The sequence below is a fragment of the Pistacia vera genome, unplaced genomic scaffold, assembly GCF_008641045.1.
Source record: "Pistacia vera cultivar Batoury unplaced genomic scaffold, PisVer_v2 Contig157, whole genome shotgun sequence".
Classification (NCBI taxonomy): domain Eukaryota; kingdom Viridiplantae; phylum Streptophyta; class Magnoliopsida; order Sapindales; family Anacardiaceae; genus Pistacia; species Pistacia vera.
In genome coordinates this window covers 929,252-943,464 of record NW_022195652.1, presented here as the reverse complement: position 1 = coordinate 943,464, position 14,213 = coordinate 929,252, and the positions used below count along the sequence as shown (strand labels likewise).

The 14,213-nt window shown below is 39.0% G+C and overlaps 1 protein-coding gene across 1 annotated transcript; it reads left to right on the top strand.

Annotated features, from left to right (window-relative positions):
• The first annotated feature begins 823 nt into the window (after positions 1–823).
• Positions 824–7,080, top strand: LOC116124877 (nucleolar and coiled-body phosphoprotein 1). The gene is made up of 7 exons (XM_031410640.1): positions 824–1,212; positions 1,829–1,893; positions 4,096–4,136; positions 4,275–5,008; positions 5,765–5,857; positions 5,959–6,020; positions 6,887–7,080. Exons 1-7 carry the CDS (start codon positions 979–981, stop codon positions 6,990–6,992), a joined length of 1,335 nt encoding a protein of 444 aa, XP_031266500.1. The 5' UTR covers positions 824–978; the 3' UTR covers positions 6,993–7,080.
• Positions 7,081–14,213: the final 7,133 nt, after the last annotated feature.

Here is a 14,213-nt window from a genome sequence, read left to right as displayed (position 1 = left end):
CTCTTCTCCTCCTCTTCCTTTCTTATAAGTTTTTTCTCTCTCTCATGTTCCTCCTTTCTTCTCCCTTTCTTCTCCATCTCCTCCTTATATCTCATTCTCTTTTTCTCCATCTTCCTCCAATTGCGCCTAGGCAGTGACTAAATCTTGCCACCACTGCCCATATCTGATGTTTTTGGCCACCATGGCCTAGATCTAGTGGTTGAATTGCAACTATGAAGCTTCAATTTTTTTATTTCTTCAATTTGTTATTAATTTTTTTTAAGAAATTGAATTGGGTGAATTTAGATATTGAAGGGTTGTAATTAATTATGTTTTATAATGTATTTTTGATTGAGTTTTGTCTATTACACTTTATTGGATTGCCAAGATATTGTTATTGAAGAGCACTTTAGCACAAGTGAAACGATCAAGAGGTATGATGTTTCAGTTGCATTATTTTAAATATAAAGATGAGAGAAATTGTTAGAAATAATGCACTAATTTATCTTGCGGTGATTTCTTGTAATTTCTGTAAATAGATGAGGGTGTATTTGTGATTTTATAGGGTTTATTTGTGTGTATTGTTATTTTCCCAAGTACTTAGAACCAAAAAAAAAATCTGTGTTTTAGGTTTCCTTTTCTAGCCATTTAGGATCCAAAACCAGGCGGCTCCAATTTAGGTTCCAAATCCTATAAATCGATCGGTTCAGGTTCTCATTCCGATTCCACAATATTTGGGTGGGTACCCGACCAATGTTTTGACTATTTCAAAAATGTTTGGGTAATTTAAGTGAAACTCCCAATTATATATATATATTTATTTATTTATTTATTATGGTATTATATGTAATTATAAGGGATTGTCTGCCTTAAAACAGTTAACACGAGCAAAAGCCTAAAGTCTTCCAAAACCCTAATTCGCTCTCCCTGAGACAGATTCTTGGTCCTGTAACTGTTCCCGGGCTGAGCTGAAAAAGCTCTTGCATTTTAAGTATTTATATGCTTAAACATAAAACCCTAATTTCAGACCCAATAAACCCTAGCCTCATATCATTCAAGCCTCGCCAAGTATTACTTGCAAACCAAAACATGAAGCACGTCATTGACAAGCCCTCCGCCCCAGCTTTAAAATCGGAACAGAAGGCTCTCCTCCTTCGCTCCGTAGCTGGCTACTTGAACTCCAATGGCTTCTCCAAAACTCTTAAGAAGCTTTTATCTGAAGCACAAATACAGGTGGGTTTTCTTTTATATTCACATTGATTTCACGAAAATGTATGCTAAGTATTGTGGTTTTGCTTTAAAGAAACACAAATCAATAAACATACCTCGTTTTGCTCTGCGGACTTTTGTTTATATTTCTCCAGTTGTGGATAAAAATGTAGTTATGTTGAATTGAGCATCCCAAGTCTTGTGTGAATTTTTTCATATTTTACTTCAGTTTTTGTAAGCCTTATTATTATTATTATTATTATTATTATTATTATTATTATTTTTATTTTTATTATGGCTCTTTATGGTTGCTATAGTTGGCAGTCACAATGGAAGCATGACTTATTTATCCGTTAATATAGTGTAGAATTTGATTTATGTGCTTTGTTTTGTTGGTGAATGATTATAAATCCCACAAAACCAAGCAATGTACTATTATGTTTTTCTATCAAGACCTTACTATAAGGAATTGCCAGTGGCAATATGTGAGGCAAACCAAGTTCATGGGATTAAATTTGCATGTTCTTGAATCTTGATCTCTGATTTGTTTAGTGAATTTTAGAACAATTTTCGTGTAGTATATCTATTAGTTTGACCTTATTCACTCATGCCGATATTCTTTCTTCTGCTCATGTTGCAGAAAGATGATTTCATTGGTTGCACTTTGGATTTGGAGGACATGTGCTACAAGTATTTGGAGGCAATGTAAGATGATGAATTATTTCTTTTTCTATTGTGTATTAATTGTCTTTTATCAGCTCTGTGCTATATATTTGGGGGTGGTGTTTTGTTTTGATCTATAATCTCCGTAAGGTATTCTGGACATCTAACAGGACAATTATCTGGGTTCGGTAGGCATAAAGATGATTCATTGCAGTGTAATTTGAAAAAAAAAAAAAAAAAAAATTGTCGTTTCTTTTGGAGGTTTTGTTTGGCAATTTTGATGCTAGGATGAACCGGAGATCAAAACAAGTTTTGAAGACTGCTTAGAATTGAATTGATTGTGCAATGTTATTGGTTGCCCCAGACAAAGTCCATAATTATATAATTAATGTACACTTTGTTGATGCATGTTTTTAGATTGGGATATTTAACTTTCATCCTTGAGGTTTGGGGGTAGTAATACTTCAATTCAACTAATTTGGTTTACTACACTTTCTTTCCGTCAGTAAACCACTGTTAGTAATCATGGCTAACCTTTGTAATAAGGGTAAATCTGATGTTTCCAATCCATAATGTGAAAAAAAAAATTCTCTTTCATGTCTTCTCTCTCACCTCTTTCTCATTCATTTCACTCTCCTCTCATCATCTCTCTTATCTCTTTCTGACCCAAACACACAGAACTCCTAAACACACTAGCCATTGCCACCACTATCCACGAAACCCTCCACCATTGTAGATCCAATCCCTACCCTCAACCATTTGCCTCCTTGCCCACCCAACACTAGTCACAACAACCACAAGACATGCTGAAGACAGCCCTCACCATAACTAGTAGCTCAATTTGTCAACAATAGTCTAAAAATAGGTGACCAAGATGGAGATGAGGAAGAAAAGAAAAAGAGATGAGAATGACTTTTTATGTGGATTTTTCTTTTGTGGAGATTCTTTTAGTGTTTTCTACTTTCCTTGGGTTACTTGGTGATACAGATTGCTGGAGGATTTAGGATGGGACTAGTGTTTTGAGTTTTTTTTTTTCAAGAGGAAGTTGATGCAGTAGGTGATGAAACCAAATGTTTGTCGGTTGCAACATGGGTGAGGCAATAGATTAGTCATTTTGTTCTATAACAGAAATAATATTCATTAATCATTAAGTAATTATAATGGAATAAGAGGCAGACCATTGGTTATCTCCTTCGCTTTATTTCTCCCACCTCTTTGCACAGTTTGCTGTTGTTTGGGCTGAATAGTTTCTCTTTGAAGGATTTCATCAAATCAGACTTGATCAGCTGCGGTGCTTGGTCCAGCATATTCATGCTGTCCAACACGAAATCAAGAGACAGGTAAAAGGGCATGATAGGCCTTTTAACTGAAATGTGTTTGATGAGCAACCAATAAAGATAGTGTACCACAGGAAGCGTGGGAATAGGCAGTAGAGGAACATGGCCAATTATCTGCAAGGCTGGAAGTCAGGATTTGTTTTGAGTTTGTTTTAAAGGAATATTGTTAGGACAGATGGCAGGTTATGGTGGAACGTAGGTGGAATTCAGTTAGAATAAAGGGTGACAGGAGAGAATAAAAGGAGGAGGAGTGAAATAGAAAAGGCAGAGAATTATAGAGTAAAGTGAAAAGGGAGGCTACTGACCCTCGAAGTCAGTATTTGAGAGGTGTCTGACCCTCGAAGTCAGTGTTGTGATTTTCTTTTCTGATTGTATTTTTGCATTACGTTTCTGAGTTGTTTGCTTACTAAATACTGAGGATAGGACTGTTGGAATCTAACGTGTTGCTTAGCTGTAATACTTGTTGAGGTTAATACACAGGATTCTATTACTATTTTGGGTGAATTTAACTTGTGAGTGCAGATTGTTTGTGGTAGTTTGCTTGAATTGCAGGTCAGGTCCTATCAGTGTTTCAGTGGGCTATGATTGTTACCACTATTTACTGACTGGATGAAAGTGTTAGTTACCCAAGTACTTGGGGCCAAGTGTTACTCACACCCAATCTTAAGGACAAAAATATATATCCCTCTTAGATTACAAGTATAACTTTGATCGCTATTATTGATTGTTATCTGTCAGATTTATGATTGGATGTGCTTTCTAGATGAGAATGCCAATAATTTTCTTTTGTGGTTCATGTTTTTAGACATTTCATTATACTTGCCAAAATTTCTTTGGCTTTTGTTGTTTTAATCATTAAACTAAATTTCAGTTCCATTCTCATTTCGCTAGCTTCTTCAATGTGCAGTGATCATGGAAACACAAATTTCAGCAGACAGAATGTACAAGGTAGGTCATAAAGCTTTGAGCTTGCCATGTGATGCTGATGGGCATGGTGATAAGTCAGTCACCCCCCACCCCCATATATATGATTTGTATTGTGTAAATACTAATGTTAGCAATAATGTTGAGTCTGTAAAATTGCAGATTTATTTATGAATGGCAATTCTAAAGGCATCAAAGAGGCTAACGTGGTTGTTGGCGTAGGAGTTGGTAAGAAAAAGAAAAAGAGAAGAGATTGGAATGGTGATGGTGATGGTGATGGTGATGCTATAGTTATTCAATCAGAAGAATCTGGTAAATTTGCTGATTATAAGGAGATTAAGCAGGTGATACTGGATGATATGGTCCCCGAATTGAATAAAAAATCTACAGAGAAGAGAAAAAGTAAAAAGATTTCTGATGCTATTGGAGAGGTAGAGCAAGTCAGCATTGATTTATTAAAGAAGTCTACTGATGATGGTGTGCGTGACTCAGAGTTGCATGAGTCTGAAAAGAAACATAAGGAAAAAAAGAAGAAAAGCAAGTTGGATTCAAGTGGAACTGAGTCTAAAAAGGATGATAATAAGACATTTGAAGAAGATGCAACTGTTAAGGAGAAGAGTAAAAGTTCCAAGAAAAGAAAAAGATTGGATGGTGAAGAAAACAATACTCAGCCTATTTACGAAAAAGAAGTTGAAGAATCCAAACGCAGGAAGACAAAGGGTTCAGAAGAACAGAAAGAAAGCTATAAAGTTGCGGAGGTGAAAGCATCTTTGGGAACTAATGAAGATGCTAGTAAACAAAGTAAAGACCACCTTGGTCAAGTGAATGCAAATCTTGAGAAAGAATATAAATCTTCCCTGCATAAATCCGTTAAGGAAGTGAATGGTTCAGCAGAGGTATGATTCAAACTCAATATGTACAAACCCTGTGAAGTTAGTATGCTAATAGATTGTCTTCATATTTGGACTCCAAACCTCTTAAAATTGTAAAAGGCCTCACAGAAATTGTTTTCCTGGAATACTTCTTGCACATTTTCTGTGGCAGGCACCTTCCTGCTCATGTGCATGGTGTGTGATGTCATATAGAATGCTTTCCTTTATGCTAGATAGAATACCCACGAAATGTCCAACATATTGTTAACTTTAATATAGACTAAAATTTAAGAATATAAAAAGGCGATGATAGGTATTTATTAAACACGCTTGATGATTGTCTTGTGTTTGTAATTGAAATTGTTGCTTATATGTTCACGAAATTGTATGAAACATTAAGTAATGATAAAGTAAAATTAAAAAAAAAATGTAATAGTCAATTAACAAAAGCCAAAATCAACACAGAATTAGATGCATTTTATATACTTTTACTAGTTCTAAGTGTTATGGTGAATTAGTAATTTTTATTTTAATCAACCTGGGACTACAGAATTACTGGAACATACTTTGCATATCTTCTAATTCATAAATTTAATTGGAATACTGATCTGATTGTCCCTGTTGACGGTCTTAGTTTTTTTCAGTTAAATGGTTTTCTTGAACAGCATGTTGATTAATCTTGTGTGCACAATGACGTTGGTTTGATTTTGGGTCTTAAGAATTTTCTGCAGTATCATTAAACGTCTGTGGGAATCATATTGCTTAATTCTATCATTGCAGCCAAGGACAGTTGTTCAAGCATTTCAGAGAGTAAAAGTTGATGAGGTGGACTTTACTGATGAGAGGCTTAAAGATAATTCATACTGGGCAAAGGTTTGATAAGTTTTTTGTGCTTGCTTTTAATATTTTTTTGATCCTTCAATTTTGTTTCTTAAATGAATGTGGAATTTTTTACACCAAAAGTATCTCTACAGGATGGTGCAGATAGTGGCTATGGTGCTAAAGCACAAGAAGTGCTAGGCCAAGTTAGAGGAAGGTACATTTTGTGGTCATGAGTTTGTCACTTGAAGATATTTATTTGATTCATTTATTTCCTTCAACATGACTTTAGGGGAAATTGCCTTTCTGCTGTTTGGACATTGTTTAATTTGCCAATTCTTTAAAAATAGAATGAAAGTTCACCATAAATAGAATTGTTGAAAAGGTTGCTCCTGGGAAACATGAATCCTTTAATGCAGATTGTTGTGTAATCCTAATTCCAGAAGATTTATCCTTGGTTTATGAAATGGTGGCTGTATTATTATATGTATTCTGGCTAATGGTGGTAGAGATCATATGATGGTGAATCTGCTTTTTCAAAATTTGAGTCCACTACTTGTATTGCATCAACAATTTTTGCATATAATTAATAACAACAATGCTTTTTTACGTTCATTCTTAATTCAACCAGTTTGATTAGTTGAAAACTTTCACATATTAAAATGATATTCTATTAGTATGTTTCTATTTCCGGCTTACCAGTTTGGATAGCCAGAATTCTTCAGTCTAGATTATGCAACGAGCTGCTACTTTTGGTCCCAATTGTTGTAATAATCTAATGCTTTATGCTGTACTTATTATTTTTTTGAGGTAAGTTAGTAGAATTAATCTAAATTTTGTTGAATCCATCTTAATAATTTAGAACTTAGCTTTGTTAAACTGTCAATGTTAATCATGCCACTTTCTGTGGTTGTGTGAAGAGGTGGCTATTAAGATAAGTTACTACCTTTTAGAGTTTTAATTCTGGGATATAGTTCTCTTTTTCCCTTATTGTTTCATGGTCGGGGTTGGAGAAAGGGAGTAGATCATAGGATTGAGAAGAGGTGACCCTTCCAATTGTAATTCTTTCCCCCTCTGTTGCAGGGATTTTCGACATGAAAAGACTAAGAAGAAGCGAGGGAGCTATAGAGGAGGGCAGATTGATCTCCAATCACACTCCATTAAGTTCAGTTATTCTGAAGAAGATTGATGAGGAACATTTCTGTGGGGCCAATTCTGCTTTTTGGTCGTCTTCATTGTTATGGAGCATGCATACATGGACTGTCATTTGCCTAGATAAACTAACCATTAAAAAAACGGTCACTCTTAAAAACACATTAACAATTGTACTTGAAGCATTATCAAGTTATTTACATTTTTGTTGTAATTTTTGCTAGGCGATGCTGCGCTTTAAATTAAGTGCTCTGTTTACTTGTCAAGACTCTAAGAAATTGTAGATTTAAGGAATTTGATTCTCTATGAAAAAGTTTTCTCGCGTTTAAATAGCTTGCTGTGTATTGTGGTGGATAAAAGCTTTTATATGTGCAGGTTTCGGATCCGGTTTGAACCTTTTTATTTTTTTTATTTTTTGGGAAAGGTAAGAATTTTATAAAAAAGAAAAAAACATGTAAAAATACGAGGGGCATACCTTAAGAGTAAAACTGATAAATCTCAGTTAAAAAAAACATATGGAAGAAAACCACAAAGCCACAAATTGGCATAAAAGAGCACGCAGGCTCTCGACAAAACTAATCAAGAAGATGTCATAAACCACAAAGCCACAAACCAGCATAAAGAGCATGTAGGTTCTCCACAAAGCTAATCAGGAAGATGTCATATCGCACGGAGTTGGGCGAGATTTCATACTTGTGTGCTAAACCCAATATCTTGGTTTGGACTAAATCACAAATAATTAAGATTATATCTCTACGAGAGCTACAGTGTTGACGAAACACAAGGTTATTCCGTTCAAACCATAGGAAATAAACTGTAGCTGAAATGACTAACCGAGAAAGAAAGTGCCTGAAGTCCCCTTTGCGTCTAAGATGTAAACTAGCCCACTGGAGCAAAGGGAGCCAAGAGAGAGTAGGCCATGTAGAGAGCGTCCTGGTAGTGACCTCTTGCCAAATATAACTAGAGAAGTCACAGATGAAAAACAAATGGTCATGGGTCTCTGTAGTCGACCTGCACAAAACACACAAGGAGGATATAATGACACCATGAGGGATGAGCCGGTCCACGGTGTGAAGCCGACCAAGAGAAGCAAACCACATAATGAAATAGTGGCATGGAATATGCCCTGGAAACCACAAGAGATGATGAATCGAGTTCACATCCCATTTGTCCCGCAACACATTCCAAGCTGAATCAATAGAGAATCGTCCGGACGAGTGACCCTTCCACACAAGATGATCAGGAAGACCCACTGAAGGCTGCACTATAATAGAGTTCCAGATATGCTGAAGTTTTGCACTACTCGAAGGAAAATCCCACAAACCATCTCGAATAATATTCGAAACCCGAGCATCCCATGGCAAACCAATAGAAGTCAAAATCCTAAGAGGGAGCAAGTCACACAAAGGTCCCTGTGGTAGCTAGTGATCCCGCCATAAGAAGGTGTCCCTACCATCACCGATACAAATCACAATAAGACCCTGACACCAATCCCTGCTGAGTAAGATTTTCCTCCAAACCCATGAAACCCCAAATGTAACTCGAATATACCAAAAAGACCGACCACGGAGGAGAACCAAACGGGCCCAAGAGGACCATATAAAAGACCTATCATTAAGTAGTCTTCAGACATGCTTAAGAATAGCCGCTCTATTCTAATCTTGGATCCTCTTAATCCCCATACCACCCTCTCTCAATGGATAGCAAACAGAAGACCATGCAACCTTGGCACTCGAAGGGGATAGAGAAGTACCCTTTCAGAGAAACGAGGCCAAAATACTCTCAATCCGTCTAACTATAGCTGTCGGCAAAAGAAACATGGATGACCAATAGACCTGTATGGAGAAAAGCACCGACTTGATCAGTTGAAGTCGGCCTGCATAGGTCAAAGATGCCGACATCCATAGCCTAATCCAAGACAGAATTCGCTCTAACAGAGGCTTACAATCAAAATGCCGAAGCCGGGTAGAGATCAGAGGAACCCCTAGATATCTGACTAGTAACACCCCCAACTGGAAACCCAAATAGACTGCAAACCAACTTGCTCCACATCTGTAACTCCAAAAAGAAACAACGGGCTCTTCTCTGCGTTAGTCACTAACCCAGAAACCTTGGCAAAAGAATCCAATGCTGATTTTATCAGGCTAATAGAGGAAGCATCTGCTCGACAAAACACCATCAGATCATCTACAAAACACAAATGAGTAATAGATGTTTGCCTACACCTCCAATGATAATGAAACCCAAGGCTTTGAGAGGTTTCTCGAAGGATACCAGCTAACCCTTCCATAGCCAACACAAATAAGTAAGGAGAAAAAGAGTCTCCCTACCGAACACCCCGAGAGGACCTAAAAAACCGTTGAAGCTCTCCATTCAGGGCAACAGAGAAATACGGTGTAGAGATACACGTCATGATCCACCTCACCATACGCTCAGGAATCCCAACGATACGTAGCCCCAAAAGGATGAAATCCCAACTCACAATATCAAAAGCTTTCCGAATATCAACTTTAAGGGCACATCGAGGTGAAGTACCCCCAAGATGATAATTCCGCAAAAGCTCCTGAGTCAGCAGAATATTATCAGAAATCCTTCGACCTAGGACAAAAGCCGACTGAGAACCCCCAATAACATCCAGAAGCACTACTTTAAACCGATTCACTATCACCTTAGTAATGCACTTGTATAGTACATTACAACAAGATATCGGTCTAAAGTCAGTCATACGGCTCGGGTTCTCCACCTTAGGGACCAAAGCAATCCTGGTAGCATTAACACATCTTGGCATTGCATTAGTAACAAAGAAATATCTCACCGCGTCTTTGAAATCTGTATTGATAATATCCCATGCCCGCTTAAAAACAAAGAAGTGTATCCATCCGGACCAAAAGCTTTATCATCCGGGATAGAGAATAAAGCAATCCTAATCTCATCATCAGTGATAGAAGCAATCAAAGGAGAAATCATATCAAAAGAAATGCGCCCAGAGAAATACCTGGAAGCCTCCGCGATCCAAGGTTGAGTAGGGACAGCAAGAAGAACCTTAAAAAAAACCACCACCAGGCACCCTCAACCTTGACTGTCAGTAATATAAGTACCATTCCGATAGTCAAACAATGGATGCGGTTCCAAACCTGCCTGTGGATCAACGACTTATGAAAGAACTTAGTATTCTGATCCCCTAAGTTCAACCACTGAACACTAGATCGTTGCTTAAAAAAAGCCTCCTCATCTCGACAAAGACTGAAATACCAGTTGGCAAGGTTCCTCTCTTGAGAGATACACTCAGTAAAAAGGGGGTCCCGGTCCAAATTTGCTTGGGTTGTCGCCCACTGAGCACGAGCCTCAATCACACTGCTGGAGATATGGCTAGAATCCCTAACATGTAGAGATTTGAGCTTCCGTTTCAATAACCCCAATTTCTGCGTAAGACGGAACATAGGATTGCCCACAATAGGCTCGTCCCAAACTGTCTAAACAATATCCACAAAATCTGCACGATCAACCCAAAAATTCAGAAATTTAAAAGGGGATGGTACCTTGCCATGGCGAGAGCCAAACCGGACAACCATAGAGCTATGATCTAAGACATCCCGAGGTCGAAACTCTGAAACTGTGGTCGGCCGATCAATGAACCAAGAAAGAGATGCAAAGACCCAATCGAGCTTCCATAGAATAATCCCATCGCCTTGCTGACTGTTATGCCAAGTATACCGAAGCCTAGTAAAAGGAACCCCAATCAACTCAGCATCATGAATACCGTGGGAAAATCATCCATAGAACCATACCACGCAGGATCACCACCCACTCTATCAGAGGCTCCCAAAATGGCATTAAAATCACCCAACACAAACCACGGTAACCCCTCCGAATCAAACTCTGCCGCCTGATCCCTAAGGAAATCCCACAGGTTGCGCCGATTCCTAGGGTCGTTAGAACCTTACATAAAAGTAATCCTAAAGGAGGACCCCTCTGAAACATGAGTAACCCTGCAAGTGACCTCCTGAAGAGAGAAATAAAGGCTATTTACAGAGTAAAGAGAAGGATCCCAACATACTAGAACTCGGCAAGCAATAGAATCCGTCGCATTTGACAAAAACTGTCATGAAGGACAAACTGTTGAGACCACCGACTATATATGAGACTGCTCAACCTTAGTCTCCAACAAGCCAATCAAACCCAAAGAAGAATTAGAAATCCAATTCCTCACCGCGCGTTGTTTCGAGAAGCCGTTAAGGCCTCTAATATTCCAATTCCCTATCATTGGAATTGGGAAAGAAACAAGCTAGACAGTCACTTGCGCCTAGGCCCCCGCTTTCCCCAGCCTTTCCCCTTTACCAGGGGTGGCAGGGAAACTGATCCAAATAAGGTGGCATCTAGCGTCTGAAGATCATCAATATGCAGAACAAGCAAGGCAAACCTATTGGAGGAAGTAGATTGCCTGCTCCCAGAACTCGTAAAGGAAGCCTGAGTGTTTTTCGTGCAGTTTGTGAAGCCCATAATGCGGTCCTGCTCATCTTCAATATGAAAATGCATGTCAGGATCTGGCCTTGAATCAAAGTTGGAGAACTCACCTCTACTGGCACGGACAGTCTGCTGATACGGGATCAAAGCCAAAGAAACCCCATCCCCAACTATAGCAACACTAGAATGTATGGTAGTAGCCCCATCCGGAACTGAAACCCCAGCTGGTTGAAACATCCCTCTCCTGCTCCCTAATGGGATCAGTAGTAGCTGATTGTCTCAAAGGCTCGCGGTTCTTAGATCACACTGCAATACCACTACCTGATGCCTTTTGGAAGCTAATAACTGTCTTACTCTTACCCTAAGCCATATGTGTAATAGGTGCCTCTGGTTGGTGACAAACATGGCCAAAAACACAACACTTTAGGCATTTCTTGGGAGTCCACTCATATTCCACTATAAGCTAAATGGGTTCAGTAGATAACCGGCATTGAAATTCAAATTGGCGCTTGAGAGGCTTGGCTGCATCTATCTCAACACATACCCGAGCATAATCTAAACGGGTTCATTCAAAAGTTATCACTCGACAACGGCCGACCCAACATAGAAGAAACCATGCAAAGTCCTTTGTGAGACCATAACGGATAAGGCAGCCCATACAAATGAGCCCATACCGAAACCTTGGAAATGCGGCTTTTATCAAAGGAAAACTGAGCATGCCATTATTGCAAAACAATCGACTTGCCCCCAAACATCCACAACCCTCTCTCTAGGATTGAATGCACCAAATCCTCGTCCCTAAATCTGAAGATGAAGAAACCAGTACCAGTGGACATAACATCCTCCAAACCCATAGCTTCCCATGCACGAAAAGCAATCGAGCGGGCAGCATGAAATGGCATAGAATACCCCGGGAAATAACCCACAATACAACGAAGCCACTCAACATCGTTGTCATCAATAACATCATCCGAAATATACAAAATGTCATCCTTAATATCAAGGTCCACAACTTCAAGGGTGAAATGGGACCCGACATTCGTCACTCTAACTTTATCCGCCCAAGAGGAGGACACTGCTGATGTGCTCTTACCCACACTTTTCTTTTCTAAAACTGGCTTAGAAACTGACTTTTTTTTCACGGGGCTTTGAAGACGCCCAATTGAGCTTGAAAAGCTTCTTAGATTTCGGCATTTTTAAGCCATTAAAAGATTGCAATGAGGAACCTGCAATATCGTTAGATTCAAACTCAAGAAAACCAAAGGAAGAGTTTTTTTGATGAAAAACCTTGGCTCCTTGAATCGCCACATTTGAGAAAACGGATAACAAATACTCGTCATCCATCCATGGTTCCAAATCTCCAATCCATAAGGATTTCCCCAAATTTTTGGAAGGTTGCGACTGTTGGGAAGTAGTAGAGGTAGTGTTTAAAGTTTTGGTTTGGGTTGGAGGCGGTATGGTGTTATTTGGGGGTGAGGAAATTGGTTCGGGCATTTTGTTAAACACTTGGTGGCATGGAAAAAAGTGTGTGGTTTTGGTGAGTTGAAAGGTTCAAACAGTGGGGATTTGTGAAAAAAGGCCAAGAGTGAAGAGGTTTTGGAGTTGGAAAGGGAAAGGTGGTCGGGAAGGCCAAAACAGTGGCGAGGAAACAGCAGGCGCGGGCGCTTGGGCATTGGGCACCAGGCGCGCAAGCAGCAGGCTTGCGCGCAAAGCCTGTAGGAGAGGGGACTTTTATAAAGCAGTTGGAGTGCACGATAAAAGCTTCCTCAAAAGTCGACCAAAGATGACCAAATCGAAACCACTCTCTCTAGAAATCTGCAGCAACAAAAAATTAGCAACAAACCACAAAAAAACTGGTTAAAAAAACACCAAAATAAGATCCACAAAATGGGCAAAAAAACCCAACCAAAACACCAAGTTCCCGGAAAAAAAACAGAGGGTTTTGCCGAAAACTAGAGGTCAACAAGGTGCAAACAGCTTTGGGGATTGAAGAGCAAGCCCAGAGGAGTCAGTCGTCGCCATCCATCGCCATTCCCGATCAGAAAACCCACCGAAAAAACAAACCCAGTTTTGCAGTTTCCGTGAAATTTCACGGCGAAATCCCGGCGAATGGAGTAGCAACCCGAGGCGGTGATGGAACGACACGACAGAGCATCTCAAGATCTTTTCAACGGTGGGTGGATGGCGGTGATAGAACGACATGACAGAGCATCTCAAGATCTTTCCAACGGTGGGTGGATCGATGATTTCTGACGCTAGACGCGCCCGGAGGAAGCCGACGAAGTTCCAGTAGTGGAAGAAATTTGAGAGCAAAAAAACACTTGGAAATTTTTTTCTCCCTCCCTCCCTAAACCCTAAACCGGTTTGAACCTTGGGACTTAAAAATTATAATATTGAAGTTCCATGTCATAACATAATTAGACCCTCGGGACTTGCGAGTTCTAATATTGAAGTGCCATGTCTATAACATAATTAACTCTAATTTAATATGTTTTGTTTTGTTTTTAACATAAAATTTCAATATATAGTTCTATGCCCTTAATCGTGAAATATCGATTGCTTCTTGAGTCTTTTGAATTATGCGAAAATAGGATACTCCAAATTTGTGGTCCTTGGTGGAAAAAAAATGCAAATGAAAGATCCTATTGAATTGAATAGGGTCCATGCATCTAAGAAATAGTGAGAATTTTTTCTCTCCCAATTAAAAAATCTATGATGTCACTGTTTCCACCTAAATATTTTATCAAGTCCGATAAGCTTTATATCAAATTTTGTCTTTTATTTAGTTGCATAA

Coding starts and splice junctions, on each gene's coding strand:
- LOC116124877 (XM_031410640.1), top strand. CDS start 979: ATGCTTAAACATAAAACCCTAATTTCAGACCCAATAAACCCTAGCCTC. Junction 5,858..5,958: donor ATAATTCATACTGGGCAAAG/GTTTGATAAGTT, acceptor GTATCTCTACAG/GATGGTGCAGATAGTGGCTA. Junction 6,021..6,886: donor CTAGGCCAAGTTAGAGGAAG/GTACATTTTGTG, acceptor CCTCTGTTGCAG/GGATTTTCGACATGAAAAGA.